The sequence below is a fragment of the Manacus vitellinus genome, unplaced genomic scaffold, assembly GCF_001715985.3.
Source record: "Manacus vitellinus isolate BGI_N305 unplaced genomic scaffold, ASM171598v3 scaffold_1_pilon, whole genome shotgun sequence".
Classification (NCBI taxonomy): Eukaryota; Metazoa; Chordata; class Aves; order Passeriformes; family Pipridae; genus Manacus; species Manacus vitellinus.
This window is the reverse complement of record NW_021939396.1, coordinates 51,367,559-51,383,869: the sequence shown is the minus strand read 5'-3', so window position 1 is coordinate 51,383,869 and position 16,311 is coordinate 51,367,559. Positions and strand designations below refer to the sequence as shown.

Sequence of the window (16,311 nt, the reverse complement as noted above, 5' to 3'; positions counted from 1 at the left end):
TTAGGATGGTCTGTGTCAATTATCCCACAGTAAAACAACCTACATGTCATTTCTAATTGCTAGTTTAACTGCAGGCCAACACTGGTGTTGTGGAGCACAAATTAGCTACAGAATCAGACTATTTCCTCTGATGTGCATTAGAATTAGATAAACCCTAATTCCCTCTACACATAGAAGCGCGCCGCTTGTTCTACCCACAACCAGGTCAGTCCTGTTATATCAGAACACAATCCTTCTAGTGCTTCAAGGACTGCATTTGGCACAGGAATTCTTGGCTCTGTCGTTCTCAGCTCACTAGCTGTTATATGAAAATAATTATTTGATTTTACCTTGTAACAGCATTACAGGGATGTAAAAGAGTGACAGTTGTGAAGTACTCAGACAGCACAATAACAAAGAGCTATTTAAGTGCTTTAAGAGACAGTCAAGTGCTGAGTTTGGTATTTATAGGTGTCTTCAATACCACCTGTACCTTCCTACTGTTTTAAAATGGAAAAATATCTACTGGTCAGGGCTTAATGCTACCTGGCCTCCTGTGGTGGGCTGATGCTGGCTGGAAAGCAGGTGCCCACCAGAGCCACTCTATCACTCCCCTCCTCAGCTGGACAGGAGAGAAAAAATATAACAAAAAGCTTGTGGGTTGAAATAAGGATAGGGAGAGATCACTCATCGAATACCATCATGTGTAAAACAGACTCGACTTGGGGAAATTAATTTAATTTATTAGCAATCAAATCAGAGTCAGATGATGAAAAATAAAAATTAAATCTTTAAATGCCTTCCTCCCACCCCTCTCTTCTTCCTGAGCCTAACTTTACTCCCAATTCCTCTACCTGCTCCCTACCAGAGCATTGTCTCTGCCTCTCACTCCTCCTCAGGGGGAGGACTCCTCACACTCTTCCTCTGCTCCAATATCAGTCCCTCCTATGGGGTGCAGTTCTTCACGAACTGCTCCAGCGTGGGTCCCTTCCATGGGCCGCAGTCGTTCAGGAACAGACGGCTCCAGTGTGTGTCCCCAGCATGGTCACAAGTCCTGCCAGCAAAGCTGTTCCAATGTGGGCTCCTCTTCTGATGGGTCCACAGGTCCTGCCAGGAGCCTGCTCCAGCATGGCTTTTCCACAGGATTACAGCCTCCTCCAGGTATCCACCTGCTCCTGCTCCAGCGTGTGGTCCTCCACAGGCTGCAGGTGAATCCCTGCTCCACTGCAGATCCCCACAGCCTGCAGGGGCACAGCTGCCTCACAATGGTCTGCACCACGGGCTGCAGGGGAATCTCTGCTCCAGAGTCTGGAGCACCTCCTCCCCCTCCTTCTTCACTGATCCTGGTATCTGCAGAGTTGTTGCCCTCACACATTCTTATTCCAATCTGCTCTTGTGCAGTAGCTTTTTCCATCTCTAAACCATGTTATCCCAGAGGCACTGCCACCGCCGCTGATGGGCTCAGCTTGGCCAGTAGTGGGTCTGTCCCGGAGTTGGCTGCCATTGGCTCTACAGGACTTGGTGAAGCTTCTGGCAGCTGCTCAGGGAAGTCACCCCTGTAGCCACCCCCTGACCAAAACCTTGCCACAGAAACCCAATACACTTCTGAATGTAAGACATATCATCTGATCCCTTCTCTTGGTTTGTTTTCCTTCAGTCCATATCCGTTAGCAAAACACGTACAGTGTCTGTCCACCTGCTTTGCCTCAGAGCTGAAGCGAGTCTACGGCCTGTCCACTTCTCCTGTTCCCAGCCAGTCACCAAAGCCAGATGTCTGTTGCCTTACCAGTTTTGGCTCCCTTACCAGTTTTGGCTCTCTCACCAGTGTGATTATTCAGCATGTGGTTTCCTTTCAGACACATCCTGCATACATCCTCCTGTGGAATTAAACTCAGGTCGGCACAGCTGCTCCAATATCTGCCATACTTGAAGCCAAGGAACACAGTCCTATTTGTCCTGGTGTTCTGTAGGTTTCTTTGGATTTAGCAAGTTTCTTCATCTTCACTGTCACAGGTCCATTGCTCTCCACCAGATCCTAGCCCAGTAATCTTTTAGAGACAAAAAACCCACCCTAATGCCAAAGATTCAAATATACTTTAACATATTGCTGCATCCCTTTTCTCTCTTATAGACAAAAAAGAATATTTCCAGCCCTCCCTCACCCCCAGACTGCAATATTAGTTACAATCTCTCCAATTATCTACTTCTGTCAAAGACATACCCAAAACCCTCAAGCAACACCATGACTTTGCCGAACAATAAAGTACAAAAGCAAGCACTGATGGCCAAAAGCGCTTTATTATCCTTCCAAAGCGATGTGCCTGGCCAGAGATGAGAGATACCGAAGAGCAGCTAATGTCTGTATTATAGCTAATGTTAGCAGAAAATTCACTTTCTTAAAGGTGTTGATATATTTGTGTATGTAATATATGAAACCAAAGTCTTTCCTAGAGTGTTTCCAAAATATTTGGCATTATCCTGCTGTCTTCACTAGAGTTCCAATCTCAAGCTCTTCATGCTGGGTTGATAGCACAGAGAATCATAGCTGCAGCCTGAAGAATCATAGAATCACAGAAAGGTTTGGGTTGGAAGGGACCTTAAAGATCATCTAGTTCAAAATTCCCTGCCACGGGCAGGGACACCATTCACCAGACCAGCTTGCTCAGAGCTCCATCCAGCCTGGCCTTGAACATTTCCAGGGATGGGGCATTCGCAGCTTCTCTGGGGAACCTGTTCCAGTGCCTCACCACCCTCACAGCAAAGAACTTCCTCCTCATATCTAACCTAAACCTACTCTCTTTCAGTTTGAATCCATTTCCCCTTGTCCTGTCACTATATGCTCTCGTAAAAAGTCTCCATCTTTCTTGTAGCTCCCTTCAGGTACTGGAAGGCCATCATTAGGTGTCCTCGGAGCCTTCTCTTTTCCAGGCTCAATAATCCCAATTCTCCCAGCCTTTCTTCATAGGAGAGATGCTCCATCCCTCTGACCAACTTGGTGGTCCTCCTCTGGACTCACTCCAACAGGTCAGTGTCCTTCCTGTTTTGGGGATGCCAGAGCTGGATGCAGCACTCCAGATGGGGTCTCACCCGAGAGGAGTAGAGGGACAGAATCACCTCTCTTGCCCTGCTGGCCACGCTGCTTTGGATGCAGCCCAGGACATAATTTCATAACTGGGTTGCAAGTGCACATTGTCAGCTCATGTCCAGCCTCTCATCCATCAGCATGACCAAGACCTTCTTGGCAGGGCTGCTCTCAATCAGTTCATCCCCCAGCCTGTGTTGATAGCGTGGATTGCCCCAGTCCACGTGCAGCACCTTGCACTTGGTCTTATTAAAGCTCATGAGATTCCCATGGGCCCCCTTCTTGAGCTTGTGCAGGTCCCTCTGGATGGCATCCTGTCCTTCAGATGTGAAGAAGTTCAAGATGAGCGGACCAGCCGTAACACACCTTCTTTCTTCCCCAAACACACAGTTTTCAAGAGGATTCATCTAAAGAGCTCCCTCTAATCTGGCTGCTAGTAGGTATGCCTTTAATTTAAGCTGAAGATTTGACTCCAGGTGTGGAAAGGTTTCTCCAAACGTGGGGACTTGAGAGAATTAACATTATCTTGAAAGAAGGTAAGAGACAGTGCTGGAAAGACCTAGTCAGAAGGGGAGCTATCCTTCCTTTGTACACAGCCCATTGACTGACTGACACGGCACTACATCAGCAGTAAGGAACAAATCCTTGTTTTACATCACACTAGCAGTAGGAGGCAGGATTAGTGGTCAGGTAAACTATCTACTACCCAAGAAAACTCAAAACGGCCCATGTGTCTTCTGTACATTGACTCAGCCAGCACTTACAAACCATGCTGCTCTTTCACAACTTGCCAACTCTTCTGCTATGAAGCTGGCACAGGAGTATAAAGTGATCTTTATTTATGAGACAGGGGCCTACTGAGAGAAAAGGAGAACAGAACTATTCTTTATAATAACCTCAAAGCTATTCTTTAAAATAATTCCAATAGAATAAAAATAAATAAATTAAAAACATAAGGCAAAATAGAAATGCAATGATGAAGAAAACACAGCCTGTGGGTCAGTACTCTGGTTACCTCAGTTCCTTTCTCTGTATGGCGATCCAAGAACAGCAACTGTACTTGGATCTGTACTGCAGAATATATTAAAAAATAATAACAACAAATTAACACTGCAGCCAACCTACCTTTGGAAAATTCAACTTAGCAATTTTTAAAGTTCATCTACCTTGGTTAAATAAAAACAAAAAAAAAATCAAAACCAAACCAAAACCCAAATCTGTACTGTAATTCAACTATATATGCTTTATCATTGCATCTTATCGTACCAAGTGCAAGCTAACCACACCACCATGCTACCCCGAGTGTGGACAGCAAAGATAACAGCCTGCAGTTCTTGCTAATGTTATTTAGAAACTGCTTCAAATTTCCAGCTAATTCTGTGTCTTTTCTTACACATTTCCTTCCCCTTTGCACACAAGTTATCAAATTCAGAGCAGCAGCTGAATTGCCAAGAGAAATGGAGGATTGTAAATTGAAATCAAAGAGCAGAATCTCAATCAATTTCTTATGCCCTTGACAGCATGTGGTCTTGGCGGCTGCGGAGAAAGAATTGCTTAGCCTGATGAAAAGGAAGACAGGATCTTGGTGTTTATTTGCACTCCATCTCAAATAGTGGCTTTTGGGGGCATCAGCTATGCACATAAGATGCTCAACTCCGTGTTTTGAACTGCCTCTATAGTTTCAAGTAAGAGCATGATCTCTATAAAAAGCAGCTGCAAATAAGGTGGTATCAATCTAGATGGCTAATAAGATGAGAGGAGGAAAGAAGAAACAGGAGAAGCACCTTTCATGGAAACGTCACTCACACACATACACACACACAAATCTGCTCTGAACTAGCACCACATGCCAACAAATGATCAAAAACCCTCCCATTGGATTGCAGGGGCAGACCCAACAGCGCAAAGCCTGTGGATATCCTTAGTGAGCCTTGCTCATGCTTTACATTACAGTAAAGCAGCTTTTGAGTACAACAGTGCAGACACAAGCTGTGTAGAAACAGTCCAGTCTTTTGGGGACCTCATCATCGAACAAGGCACTGGCTGATTAAGTCACAGGAAACAACTTTGCATCAACAAAACTGACTCAAGACTGAACAGATGGCAAGAAGCAAGACCCCTCGCACTACCTGACACAGCTGCCCACCAGAGAACGCTCCATCGCAAAACCAAACACCATCAAACCATTCTACAAGGCCTGGACTGTGCTGCAATGCAAGGGAGGGCATTTAATTGGGCAATAGCACCACCTGGTGACTCCTGGGACTAAGGGAGAAGGGAACCAGTCAACTTGGTCATGCTGGGACAGGAGGAAAGGAGGAAGGACCACTGCCTAAATTGCTAGAGCAAGTTGGGAAACAAAAGCCTGGGTAAGGAGGGAAAAAGGATAGCAGGAGGGAGTTACAAGAACTAGACAGGTGAGACAGACTGAGGTGGAAAGAAGAGTGCCTGAGCACCTTCCTCAGGAATCACAGGCTCCTCCCACTGCTGTTACCACCTTGGGGAGCCCTTTGCAGCAATGAGTAGTGTGAATGTGGCAAAGGCAGCTGCAAAGGGATGCCCATACACCACACATAAATCATTGTATTAATGAACAAAAAAACGAAAAAAAACCCACAAAACCCACAATCCCACACACACCTAAACCTGCACAGTATCAACAATGTTGTACGCCACAGAGGGAATGATTTCGGTTAATTTTTAGGAGACCTATAGCTGTGGGACTTTATGGAGTCACTATAATCCAAAGAAAAATCATATCTCCAAAGAAAAATCATACCTCTGCCTTTTACTGATCACTGGATCATAGGATCCTCCTGACCAAGGAACAACACAGTCCAGCAGGCAAACCTACCCTGACGGATGCCTCGTGACAAGAAAGTGTGTTGTAGAATCACAGAATCACAGAATGGTTTGGGTTAAAAGGGACTTTAAAGATCATCTAGTTCCAACCCTCCCACCATGGGCAGGGACATCTTCCACTAGATCAGGTTGCTCAAAGCCCCATCCAACCTAGCACTGAACATCTGCAGGGATGGGGCATCCACAGCTTCTCTGAGCACCCTCACACCCACAATCCATGGTATGTTATCCTACCACTCCAGTTCACCTCAACAATACCTCCCTGTTACCAGTTTGCTGGTTTCCAGTCTGAGCTCCACTACAAACACTTAAGTATGATCTCTTCAATGTTCACCACTTCATTTTTCAGGTGAGATGTTCCCTGGTTTACCATGGGAACATTCCTACTGCTGGTGTCACAGATGGGTCACAGTCACGTCTCATGATCCTCCCCCTACCAATGAAGGAGGAACCAAAAGCAAACTTCACGGATTTCTCCAACAAGTCAAACCTCAACTAGGAGGAGCTAAAAAAAGCCAAAGTAAAAATAAATAAAAACTGCAAGTCCTGCTTTAATTCCATTGCAATTTTACTGAAAGCAATACTTGGATTTTTGCAATTCCAATGGTCAGAGTTTATTTTCTGGACAAATCTGGGAGATGTTTTAACATCTGCACACAGCTATCCTTTTCCTACCCACTCTATCTCAAAATATACATGCAATCACAAAAATCCACTTGATGTAATACTCTTCCCACAGATAAATTTTTATTTAAAAATACAATAAAAAATTAAGTGAATAGTATCTACTTAGAAATCCTGGTAATTGGCCCTGAACTCGAAAAATTAGGTAAGGGAAGTAACACACAACTCACTGTACCTCACATTGTCAGAGATAATGAGTATTGATTGCAGGGGCTGTTATCTCTATTGGCCATATGCACACACACTAGCATAACAATTTGTTTAAATATCATTCATCCCCATTACACAGTGCAGTGATCAGCGAAACTAAATTTAATTTTCAGACTAAATACATAAATAACCTGAAGTTTTCATGGTTCAGTAAACACATTAGGCAACAGCATCCTGACAAATGTTGTTTTCAAGTACAGTTTGGCAGCAAAAAACAGGATAAACAATTCTGTGTTGTTCTTTCCAAACCAAATTCTTTTCCTAAGTGAACCTTCCCCACATATATTTGTAGCAGCTGAAACTTTCAAAATAATGGTATGATGAGGTGATAATCTTTGACTTGAGTTGTTGTTTGACACAAGTTTCTGTCCATACTCCAACACCCTGCCACTTTTGTAGTCAAATCCTATCATTAGGGGCCATAATTTCAAAATACAGTCTTCCTAGTGACACTTAGTAAATACAAAACCAAAATAATTTATTTTCCTGTCCCAATATAGAAGATACTCAAATCCTTCCAGCCAGTCTGGAATTCATTTTCCAATCCAAACATTATAATTCATATTGCAGATTGCCTGTAAGTGCCAACAGTCATTTTCTTTTATTAAATGAAGGTAGTGGCTCTTATGCAAGCAAATATATGCACATCAACTAGGTACAGCATTTGACAAAATGGCTCTTGTGTTTGGCTTACTGTTTCACTAATATAAAAATGGTTGCCGCAAAAAATTGTAAAAGGGCTTAATTACCTTCAAATTTGTCCATCCAAGCTCAATAAGCCCTCTCCAATTCAATGTTCAGACATACTCCTCCCAATTTGTAACTAGCCCACCTGAAACTTATTACTGCATTTCATACCAAAGAGGAAGAAAAAAGCCACATAAATGATGAGTGTCAACCGAAACACCAGCTGAAAACTTCAGTCCTGGAGACAAGAAAGCCTGATCCCTTCTCTTGCAGCAACAGGCAACAGAGAGCAAGAAGGCAGTTTCAGGGGGGGCAACTATAAAAACTAACATTTTGGCTAACAAACAGGAACCAGTCTCATGGCCTTGACTCTTGGCTCCAAATTAGCAGAGCCCTGGTACAGGGTATGTCATCTACCAACCAGATGCAAACTACTGGCCAAAGGCAGCCAGACACCAGCAACTTCAGGAAACTCTACAAGGGTGGGAGAGGGACTGATTTCATATCTGGATTTATTGCCAGAAACTCTGCCTCAGCTTATCAGTTTGTTTTACACAACAACTTGTAAAATCAGTAGCCTCCAATGACTATCTAAGGTGTGAGCTAGTCTCCTTTACCAGCAGCCTAAAGGCTGGCCAGCTACTGAAGGCACCCTCTTTGCAGGCTGCTCTTATAAATTTGCTAGCCCACTTGCAGCCTTTGGAAATCTGCCTCCATCAGCCTTCCAGGCACACTAAAACATGTGCCTTCTCCAGGGGATATCAGAGGAAGGGGACAAATTGAGATTTTCTAAAATTTGCCATTCTTTACCATTAACTGCAAATGACACATAGATAATATATATCCATGTGAACATTAAGTGGCATGAAGGGGAGGTCTAAAATCCTTGAAGCTGGAGGCTTTCATTTCCTCAATTGATGTGCAGGGCTGAGAATGGACAATCAGAGGTTTGCATAAACCCAAATCTGTGTTAAGACATTTTTTACCCAACTGTTAGGTTTAATTAACTTTGATCAATAGTGATTTCATGTTCATTTCACCTACTGTCTGGATTTAAAGTTTTCCCTAACTCAGTAAGCATCACCACTTATTTTAAACAGCATCATATAAAGACCCACCTGGTGCTTTCCCCTCTGTCACCCATGCAAGTAAACAGAAGAGATAACAGCAAGCACAGTATAATAAGACCTAGGGCTAAATTTTTTTAGCTGTGGATTTACTGTGTGCTCCTGTGAACTTATTAAAAGTAAAGCTGTCTGCACTAAACAGGCTCATAAGTGGAAGACATTATCAGCACAAGGCCGCATCCCTTAAGCAGTTGACATCTTGAATGTATTCACCTCCCGTTGATTTCCCTGGATATGAAACCCAGCAACTCCTAAAAGATGGTAGCTCTAGTGCCATGAAATTCAATATTTTAGGAAAAAGCCCTTAAAATGGGCAAAACCAGCTTTTGTTGCTATTATACTTCTCTCCACCCAAAAATAAGTAGGAAATCAGTATCTAACTTACAACTGTAAGAAGGAAGTTTTTATTCACCCAGTCAATTTTTCTCATCTTCATTGAAAAACTGGAAACCAGAAACGGTCAGAAGTGTGTGGACTTTGTAAATCTCAACTGAAAACATGCTGGGAGCATTTTGACTGGAATGCTAAACCATGAAGTTTAGTACATTTAAGGACATCTCCTCAAAGGACAAGGGAGTAGAAAAAGAGTGTATTTGATCTTTTCCTCTAAAGTAGGAAAAGACTGAGCCACACAGAAGGTATTGAGAAGTCACTCCCAGCACAGACTATCTGGATACTAAACACACTTCCTGAGTGTTTGGGACCATGTGGAAGTGACTCCACAGTTCCCACAGATCCCAGACACGGCAGAACAACAGGTATAGGGATTGAGGAAAACATCTCTATTGGCCAATGAGATCCTACCAGAGCTCCTGCCTTTCTCCTCATCAGCCTAAGGGAGAAGGTAAACCTGGCCACCTGGGTCAGCTTAATACCTGCTCAAATAAGGCACCATTTCCAAAGAGCCTACCAAATGTTGAAAACCAAGGAGAGGTAGAACTGAGCTACTTTATCTGCTTTTAATGTTAAATGACAGGAATCACTCACGAGCTGTCTTATCTCAAATACATAATTTACTTAAACTATTTATCTTGTCCTCCACACAGCACTGTACCCAGCTATGCATTAAAGCACATGTTGAGCTTTAAGCTTGGGATTCAATTTAGCCCGTTCAGCAAAGGCTGAATGACGTACCCTGACACACTGCTGAAGGGGGATTACCCTAATGCTTAGAATCAAACATATGCTTAAGGATGCTACTCAGATTAGGGTTTCAGTAATATAATCTTAAATCAAATTTATGTTACCTGGTTTTATGCAACTGCCATTTCTGTCACATAAAACATGTTCTGACTGTCTGTCTAATGCCCTGGCATGCAATAATTCTTTTCAAGCACACCTTGCAGAAAAAAACATCGGAAAATATCCAAGGCAGGAAAAAAAATATCAAGGGACAGAACAATTGACTCTGAGGACTATTCGGACAACCTACACTCCACTGCTGGAGTAACAGTTAAGACAATGATCCTTTATTGACATTCAAGCAAAGTGAGACAAAAACCAAGTTCAACTTTACTTGAATTTTCCACAAGAGCAATATTGTCCAAAAAATAAAACTCCTGACTTAAACAGATAATGTAAGGGGAAAAAAAAAAAAGGTTGTAGCACAGTCAAGAAATTATCATCCTAAAAGTCAATTTGTCTGTATAGTATTGAGAAGGTTGAAGTCAGCAAGGATTATGCACCATGAACAACTTTTGGCCAAAGGATGGTTGCTTCCTGTTCCTATCAGCTTTAACAAAATTAATTGCAAGTGTTGATTTTATGATTCTTAAAATAGGCATACTTATATTTAGCATACAAAGGAAAGGAAAAAAAAAAGATAATGGACTTCCTATTCAAGAAAGGGAATCCGTTCTTTCTCATTTCCTAAATCCCTCCAGGAATTAACCAACTGCCAGATTTATCCAGCCACAAAGTGGAAGTGTGCCCTTACAGGCTGGTACTGGTATGTATCAGTCAGTGAGAGGTTGGGGGGGAGGCTAACTAACAAAGACTACACAGTGACAAACAGTTTAAATTTTTCAGTTGTAATATGCTTCTAAATCCTGAACTACCAACCATAGTGGTAATATACTTTCCCTTAAATTGAGTAGTTAAAAATTAATTAAATTCACGAGAACCAAGCTGAGCTTTAGTGTGACACCACACTACATTCAAGGAAATCCTCTCAAGGATGCTTTTCATATCAGCCTTTGGTAAGTCTGGTGATCCCTACTACAGCTTCCCGGTGTTGGCACACACCAGATGCTGACCAAATTCCTAAGGATTTTTCTTCTGTTGCTGAATTTCCAGCATCAGCTTCACAATTAAGAAATGGGCACATCTGGAAAACTCACGTAATGGCAATACTGGAGACAAGGTAACAGCTACTAACTACAAGTATTAGGTAGAGAAGGTTAAAGCTACTCCAATGCCTACTGTATCTCACAAGTCACCAGTGAGCATGCAAGTGACTTCAGACACATCCTGTCGTCCAGAAGCACAGCTTTGCTGATGAACCATTAGGTCCTATAAACAGTTAGGTTTTGTTTGTTGCAGAATTAAATGGGCCAAAAAATTTATTTTTTTCAGAATTAAACCCAATTTAGGAATCTCTTCTAATTCATTTTGGCTCTGTAGACAGGCTTCAAAGGAAAAGAGAAGCTGCTTCAGAGAGACCCTAACTGTAGGTCAATTCCTGTAAATGCCTGATATTTGTCATTCACAAGTTTTTATGCTCCCCTGCAGTTGTGCCCAGCAGAAGCGGACGGGTCCAACCAGGACACCCGATGACGTCTCTGCAGCATCCTGTCACTCTGCTGACAAAGGAGGAAACAATAACTCAGGGACACGAAGTATTTAGTAGCTGGATTTCATGCACATGTGCTTCCACATGTTGCCCAAATAAGAACATGCTCTGGCCAAAACAAAAAGTGAAAAACCATAACTTCTCTACCCTCTCCTCCAAGAAACATAAAAGCCAGGCACTAACTAGCATTTATGTTTAAAAATAACTAGGCAAAAATAAAAAGCATTTGTTCCACTGCCTGTTGCTCAGCTTTCGCGGGCAGTCCTGCAAGGCCAGAGACTGTAAATCAAACCACTGGCATTTGCTTACACAAGGCTGTGCTCCGAGTCAGCCTCCCATCCACCTCCGCTGGCGGCTTTCTAAAGCTTGGATTTGTCTGTTGGCAGCGGTGTTCAAAACAGCAAGCGTTCACGGAAAGGGTGTACAAGATGTTTCAGAAGAAAACTGAAATGTGCCCCTTTCCTGGCATCTTAGAAGTTGAGATGGAATTTAAAAAATTTCCTTTCACCTTGAGCCTTACACCACTACCCAGCCTCTATAAGGTATGTAATGAGAAGAAAAACATCTCTATAAGAATAAAAACATATTTTACTTTCATTTATTTTGGAAGAACATGTCCCATGGCTGCAGAATTATATTCACATGAGCTGCCCCCAGCCTACAATCAGTGGGTAGTGGGGGACATGACAAGCCCCAACGAGGAGCAAAGCACAGAAGGCTTGCTCTGCCCTCTCCAAAAAGTGTGGGATGATCCAACTCATTGGCATGCTCTAACCCATCAGTGTGATTAGCACCGGACGAAAGTAGGACTTGTATGTAGCTCGTGAGTAGACGAACTCTACAGAGTTTCCCACCTCCTTTCTCAACCCTTTTGGAAGGTAACTCTAGGTATCTATCCATGTGTTGGGCATTCTGCTGGCCTCAGAAGCAGCTTGAGAAAAACATGAGCTGAGAAAGACCCAGACCTTCAGATAAAGGTGGAGATGACGGCAAGGCAGTCAAACCACAATCCCAAACATAGCCTTCCCCATCGGTGGGGCCTGGCAAGCCACCGAAGCTGAGGAGAAACAACTTACCCTGCACTCAGTTTTCTGAGGCAGCACCCGAACAGTGGGGAAGGTGGGGTCAACAGCAACCTGCTCTAGTGGAAGGTAACCCTGCCCATGACAGTAGGGTTGGAACTAGATGACCTTTAAGGTCCCTTCCAACCCAAACCACTGTATGATTCTCTAACAGTGCAAACTTGCTAAAGCGAGTTGTGTTCACTTCAACATGTCCCTCTGCCTTCCCCTCAAAACCACAGTGCAGGAAATGAAAAAACAGTGCCTGTACTGATCTTATCTGAATGGAGATGTGGCCAGGAAATCCAAGATCAACAGCAGTCCCTGGAGGGTCCAACAGAGCTGAAGACTTGGCAAATGGCATTTGAAAGAAGGATCAGCAGGGAGGGAGCAGAAAAGGTGGGTGTTCAAGCACAGTTGGAGCAGGGTTGTGGCTCCAACCTCCCTGTAAATGCTTCTCTCAACAAGGAATTAGCTTGAGAAATTTTAGGAAGAGTATGTCAATGTCTATCCAGCCTGTACCCTTGCAGACTGCAGCACCCACATCATAACCAGCTCAGACACAACCCAACACAAGCAAAACCTACCAGCACCGTAATTTATAAACACTAGCACAAGCAAAGGCCCTGCAGACTCAGAGGCCGTTGCCCACAGGCAACTCAACTGCACTGTAATTGCAACACGTCCCATCAATAAGTCAAATTATCACCTTAGAAACGAGTCATACCATCAACCAGAGTCTCAGAAAACATACTTTAAATGTAAATTGAAAATGACCTTTAATATGACTTAAGCCAGTTAAAAGGAACCATCTGATGAAAATGACAGATTTTTCTTTTCCCCACACTTCGCTTGAATGCAGAGTTTCTGGTTGCTTCACACAGCCTGCCTCAGAGCTACTTCAATGTGTAGGGCTAAAACTGCATTAAACCGTGTGAAAAAGAATGCAATTTATCACCAATTCAACTTCCTTATTTTGGTAGAAAGAAAATTTAGGTTTTATTTTTCCACAGAACTACCATAAAACAAGAAGTTTCACAATTTTTCATCCAGAAATCAAAAAGAGGGATTGAAGCAAGGGGCTGGGGAATTTGAGAGACAATAAAACTACAGCCTGCATATGATTTCTGAGCGATGGTCACTGCATGGACTCATTCAACAGGCAAGTTACAAGCAAGGGATGGGAGCTGATCAGGTGCAGCAACAGGCACCAGCCATGGGGTATTCTGCTGCCCAGCTGATTAGCAATAACAAACTTCCCCTTCTGAGGCTTTACTTCTGAAAGTAAAACATGCTTCAAATTCCGCCTTCTGCTGCTTCAGAAATCCAGCTTGGTTGTGCTGCTGAAAACAAAAGCAGAGTGTGGCCTCCATACTCATCTTTTCCTAGAAGGATGTTACAGTTAAAATCCACCCGCTATTCTAAGCAATCCCACACAAAACTTTTGGAAGAGATTAGTAAATAAAATAGTTTTGAAGCTATGGCGGGAAAGCAATAGGGTCAAGGTCAATATAAAATCCTGAATTTGGTTAAATTCTCAGAAATTGTTTACCTACATATTCAATGTATATATTGCAAAAAATCTGATTGTAGCCATTAAAATATTTCATAAATTAATATGAAAAAGGTTATTTAGGCTTCTGAAGACACTTGTTTATTGATACAAGAGAAAAGGTATTTCTCACTTGGTGCATAACTGGATTTTGATGCAATATTAAAAAAAAAATTGCCAGTCCAAGTCTACTTCAGTATCATGGTACACAGTTCTTAAAACTGGCAAAGCAGGGCAAAGAAATATGGAAGAATTATGGGCACACATTAAGTGGAAATTTCAGACTATTCTTCACCAGGGAAGAATACTAAGAAAACCATTTCCCAAGAAAATGGTGATTATGCAGGCAGCTGTGTGTCTCTCCGTCTTTCAGTTCCCCATGAACTTAAAATCATTGTTCTGTTTTACCCGGGGATTTGGTATTTCACTACAATGCATAAACATAAGTGGCTAGGAAAGAGAACCAGATGAGAGGGCACCTTTAATAGAAAGGCTGCAGTGATGAACACTTCAAACCAGTGACTCCACAAGACACACAGCCATGCAGTCATGATTCAAAAATTTCTCTCATGATAGAGCTACCTGTTTACATAATAAAATACAACTGAATTAGTAGATGATGATGAACCATTAACACAAGGGGGGGGGAATCACTTGTCAATCTTTTCTCCTCTCAAATTGACATTTTAGATTATATACATTCACTTCATCAGTACCATTTTCTTCTTTTCACGATCACCTTTGTCATCTGCTCTACTTTGGTCCCTCTTGTTCTGTTTTAGGCTACAGCCTTCAGCTGTTGATGCACCTGTGGCTTCTGCACTGTGTAGTGTTACTGTCTTCAGCAGGATGCTCATCTTAACATGGAGGCCACCCTGCACATATCTAGTAGGAAGAAAGGTCCTTAACTGGTACAACCCATCCAGGGGTGCAGTTTCATTTTTAACAGCAGTGCTCCTATCTGTGTTGGGACATTTAGGCCTTAAAAGCATTACTAATAACAAATATTTTAGAGTCAAAACAAAAATATAATTTATGTCTTTCACAGACACCAACATAAACTAAAAGATTCCCAGTCATATATGTTCAGTAGCATGGCTACTTAGAGAAGAAGAGTGGGTACTTAAGCTTTGCACTGAAAGGTCTGATGCATGCATATGCTCTGCTACAAGAATTTGTTCTCCATCCAGCAGAATCCAGAATTTTACATTACCATGACATGAAGATAAGAAAACCAGAGATCTTCTCCATAAGAAAACTATTATCACATTCCAAATTACTTTGAATATCAAACAATTCTGAGCTCAATTCCACAGCCTCCGCATGCAGACGCTGCACACCGAGGTACAGGACATCCTCAAAGGCAATAAACTGTTCTCCACACCTAGCAAATGGGATTCAGTTGCAGAGAAACTCCAGAGAAAACCTCCTTCTCCTCCACAGAGGAAATATGTCTCTCCTTTTACAAATGTATGCTTACCAGCTTCAGACAGTATTTTCACGCTAGCAGAATGCGTGCCAGCAAGTGACTTCTTATGAGCAAGAAAATGGAAACACAAACAGAGGGTGAAGGAATGAAGTCTCAGGCAAGGAAGATGTAAAGCACTATGTTTGGGAAAAACTTTCTACAGTAAGAGCAATTAAGCCCTGGGACATAACCCTGGGGAGAAGATCATGAGTTTTTAAGGACGGAGGAGTCAAACATATGTTAGGAAAGCTATGAAAGGGGCTTTAGGGACAAGGGGTGACCTCTGAGCCTCTTCCAACCTAACTCCTTTGGTCCCATGATGAACAGTCACAACACAAAAATGTAACAAACAAAAACAAGAGGAAAGGAGTAATGGAGGTCACTTCAGATGGTAGTTAGCAAGCCACTTCCCAAAGTCTCTCTGAAAAGCTGTCAAAGTTTCCTCAGGAAGTGACAAAGACAAGAAACTTTGCCTTAGTCCTAAACCTGGCAATCTCTTCTGCAGTTGCCACACACAATTATGTCAGATTTGGCAGAGAGTTGTAAATCACTCCTCCAGTCCACATAAAGAAAATGTTGGGAGCTGAGACACAGGGCACTTAGCAGCCACAGACAGATTAGGAAACCTGGCAGCTGCACACCAGGCCACATTTCAGCACTGAAACATGGCTCAGGAACACACCAGCCCCGCTATGCGCCTCTCTCCTTCATCCCCTCAACAAGGTGCCCATACAGAAACACCATGCAAGTCAGGTGGGAGTTGCACTTCATTCCACTGCATAGTCTGAACTTCAGCTAAAACTTGTTC

The 16,311-nt window shown here is 42.7% G+C and overlaps 1 protein-coding gene across 1 annotated transcript in view; it reads right to left on the bottom strand.

Moving 5' to 3' along the window:
- RAB31 (RAB31, member RAS oncogene family) overlaps positions 1-14,892 on the bottom strand; it is a 62,250-nt gene extending 47,358 nt beyond the window's left edge. The window contains exon 1 of the mRNA XM_025895947.2: positions 14,752-14,892. Within this exon, the coding sequence (XP_025751732.2) occupies positions 14,752-14,892 (141 nt within the window). The remainder of the gene's footprint in view (positions 1-14,751) is intronic.
- Positions 14,893-16,311: the final 1,419 nt, after the last annotated feature.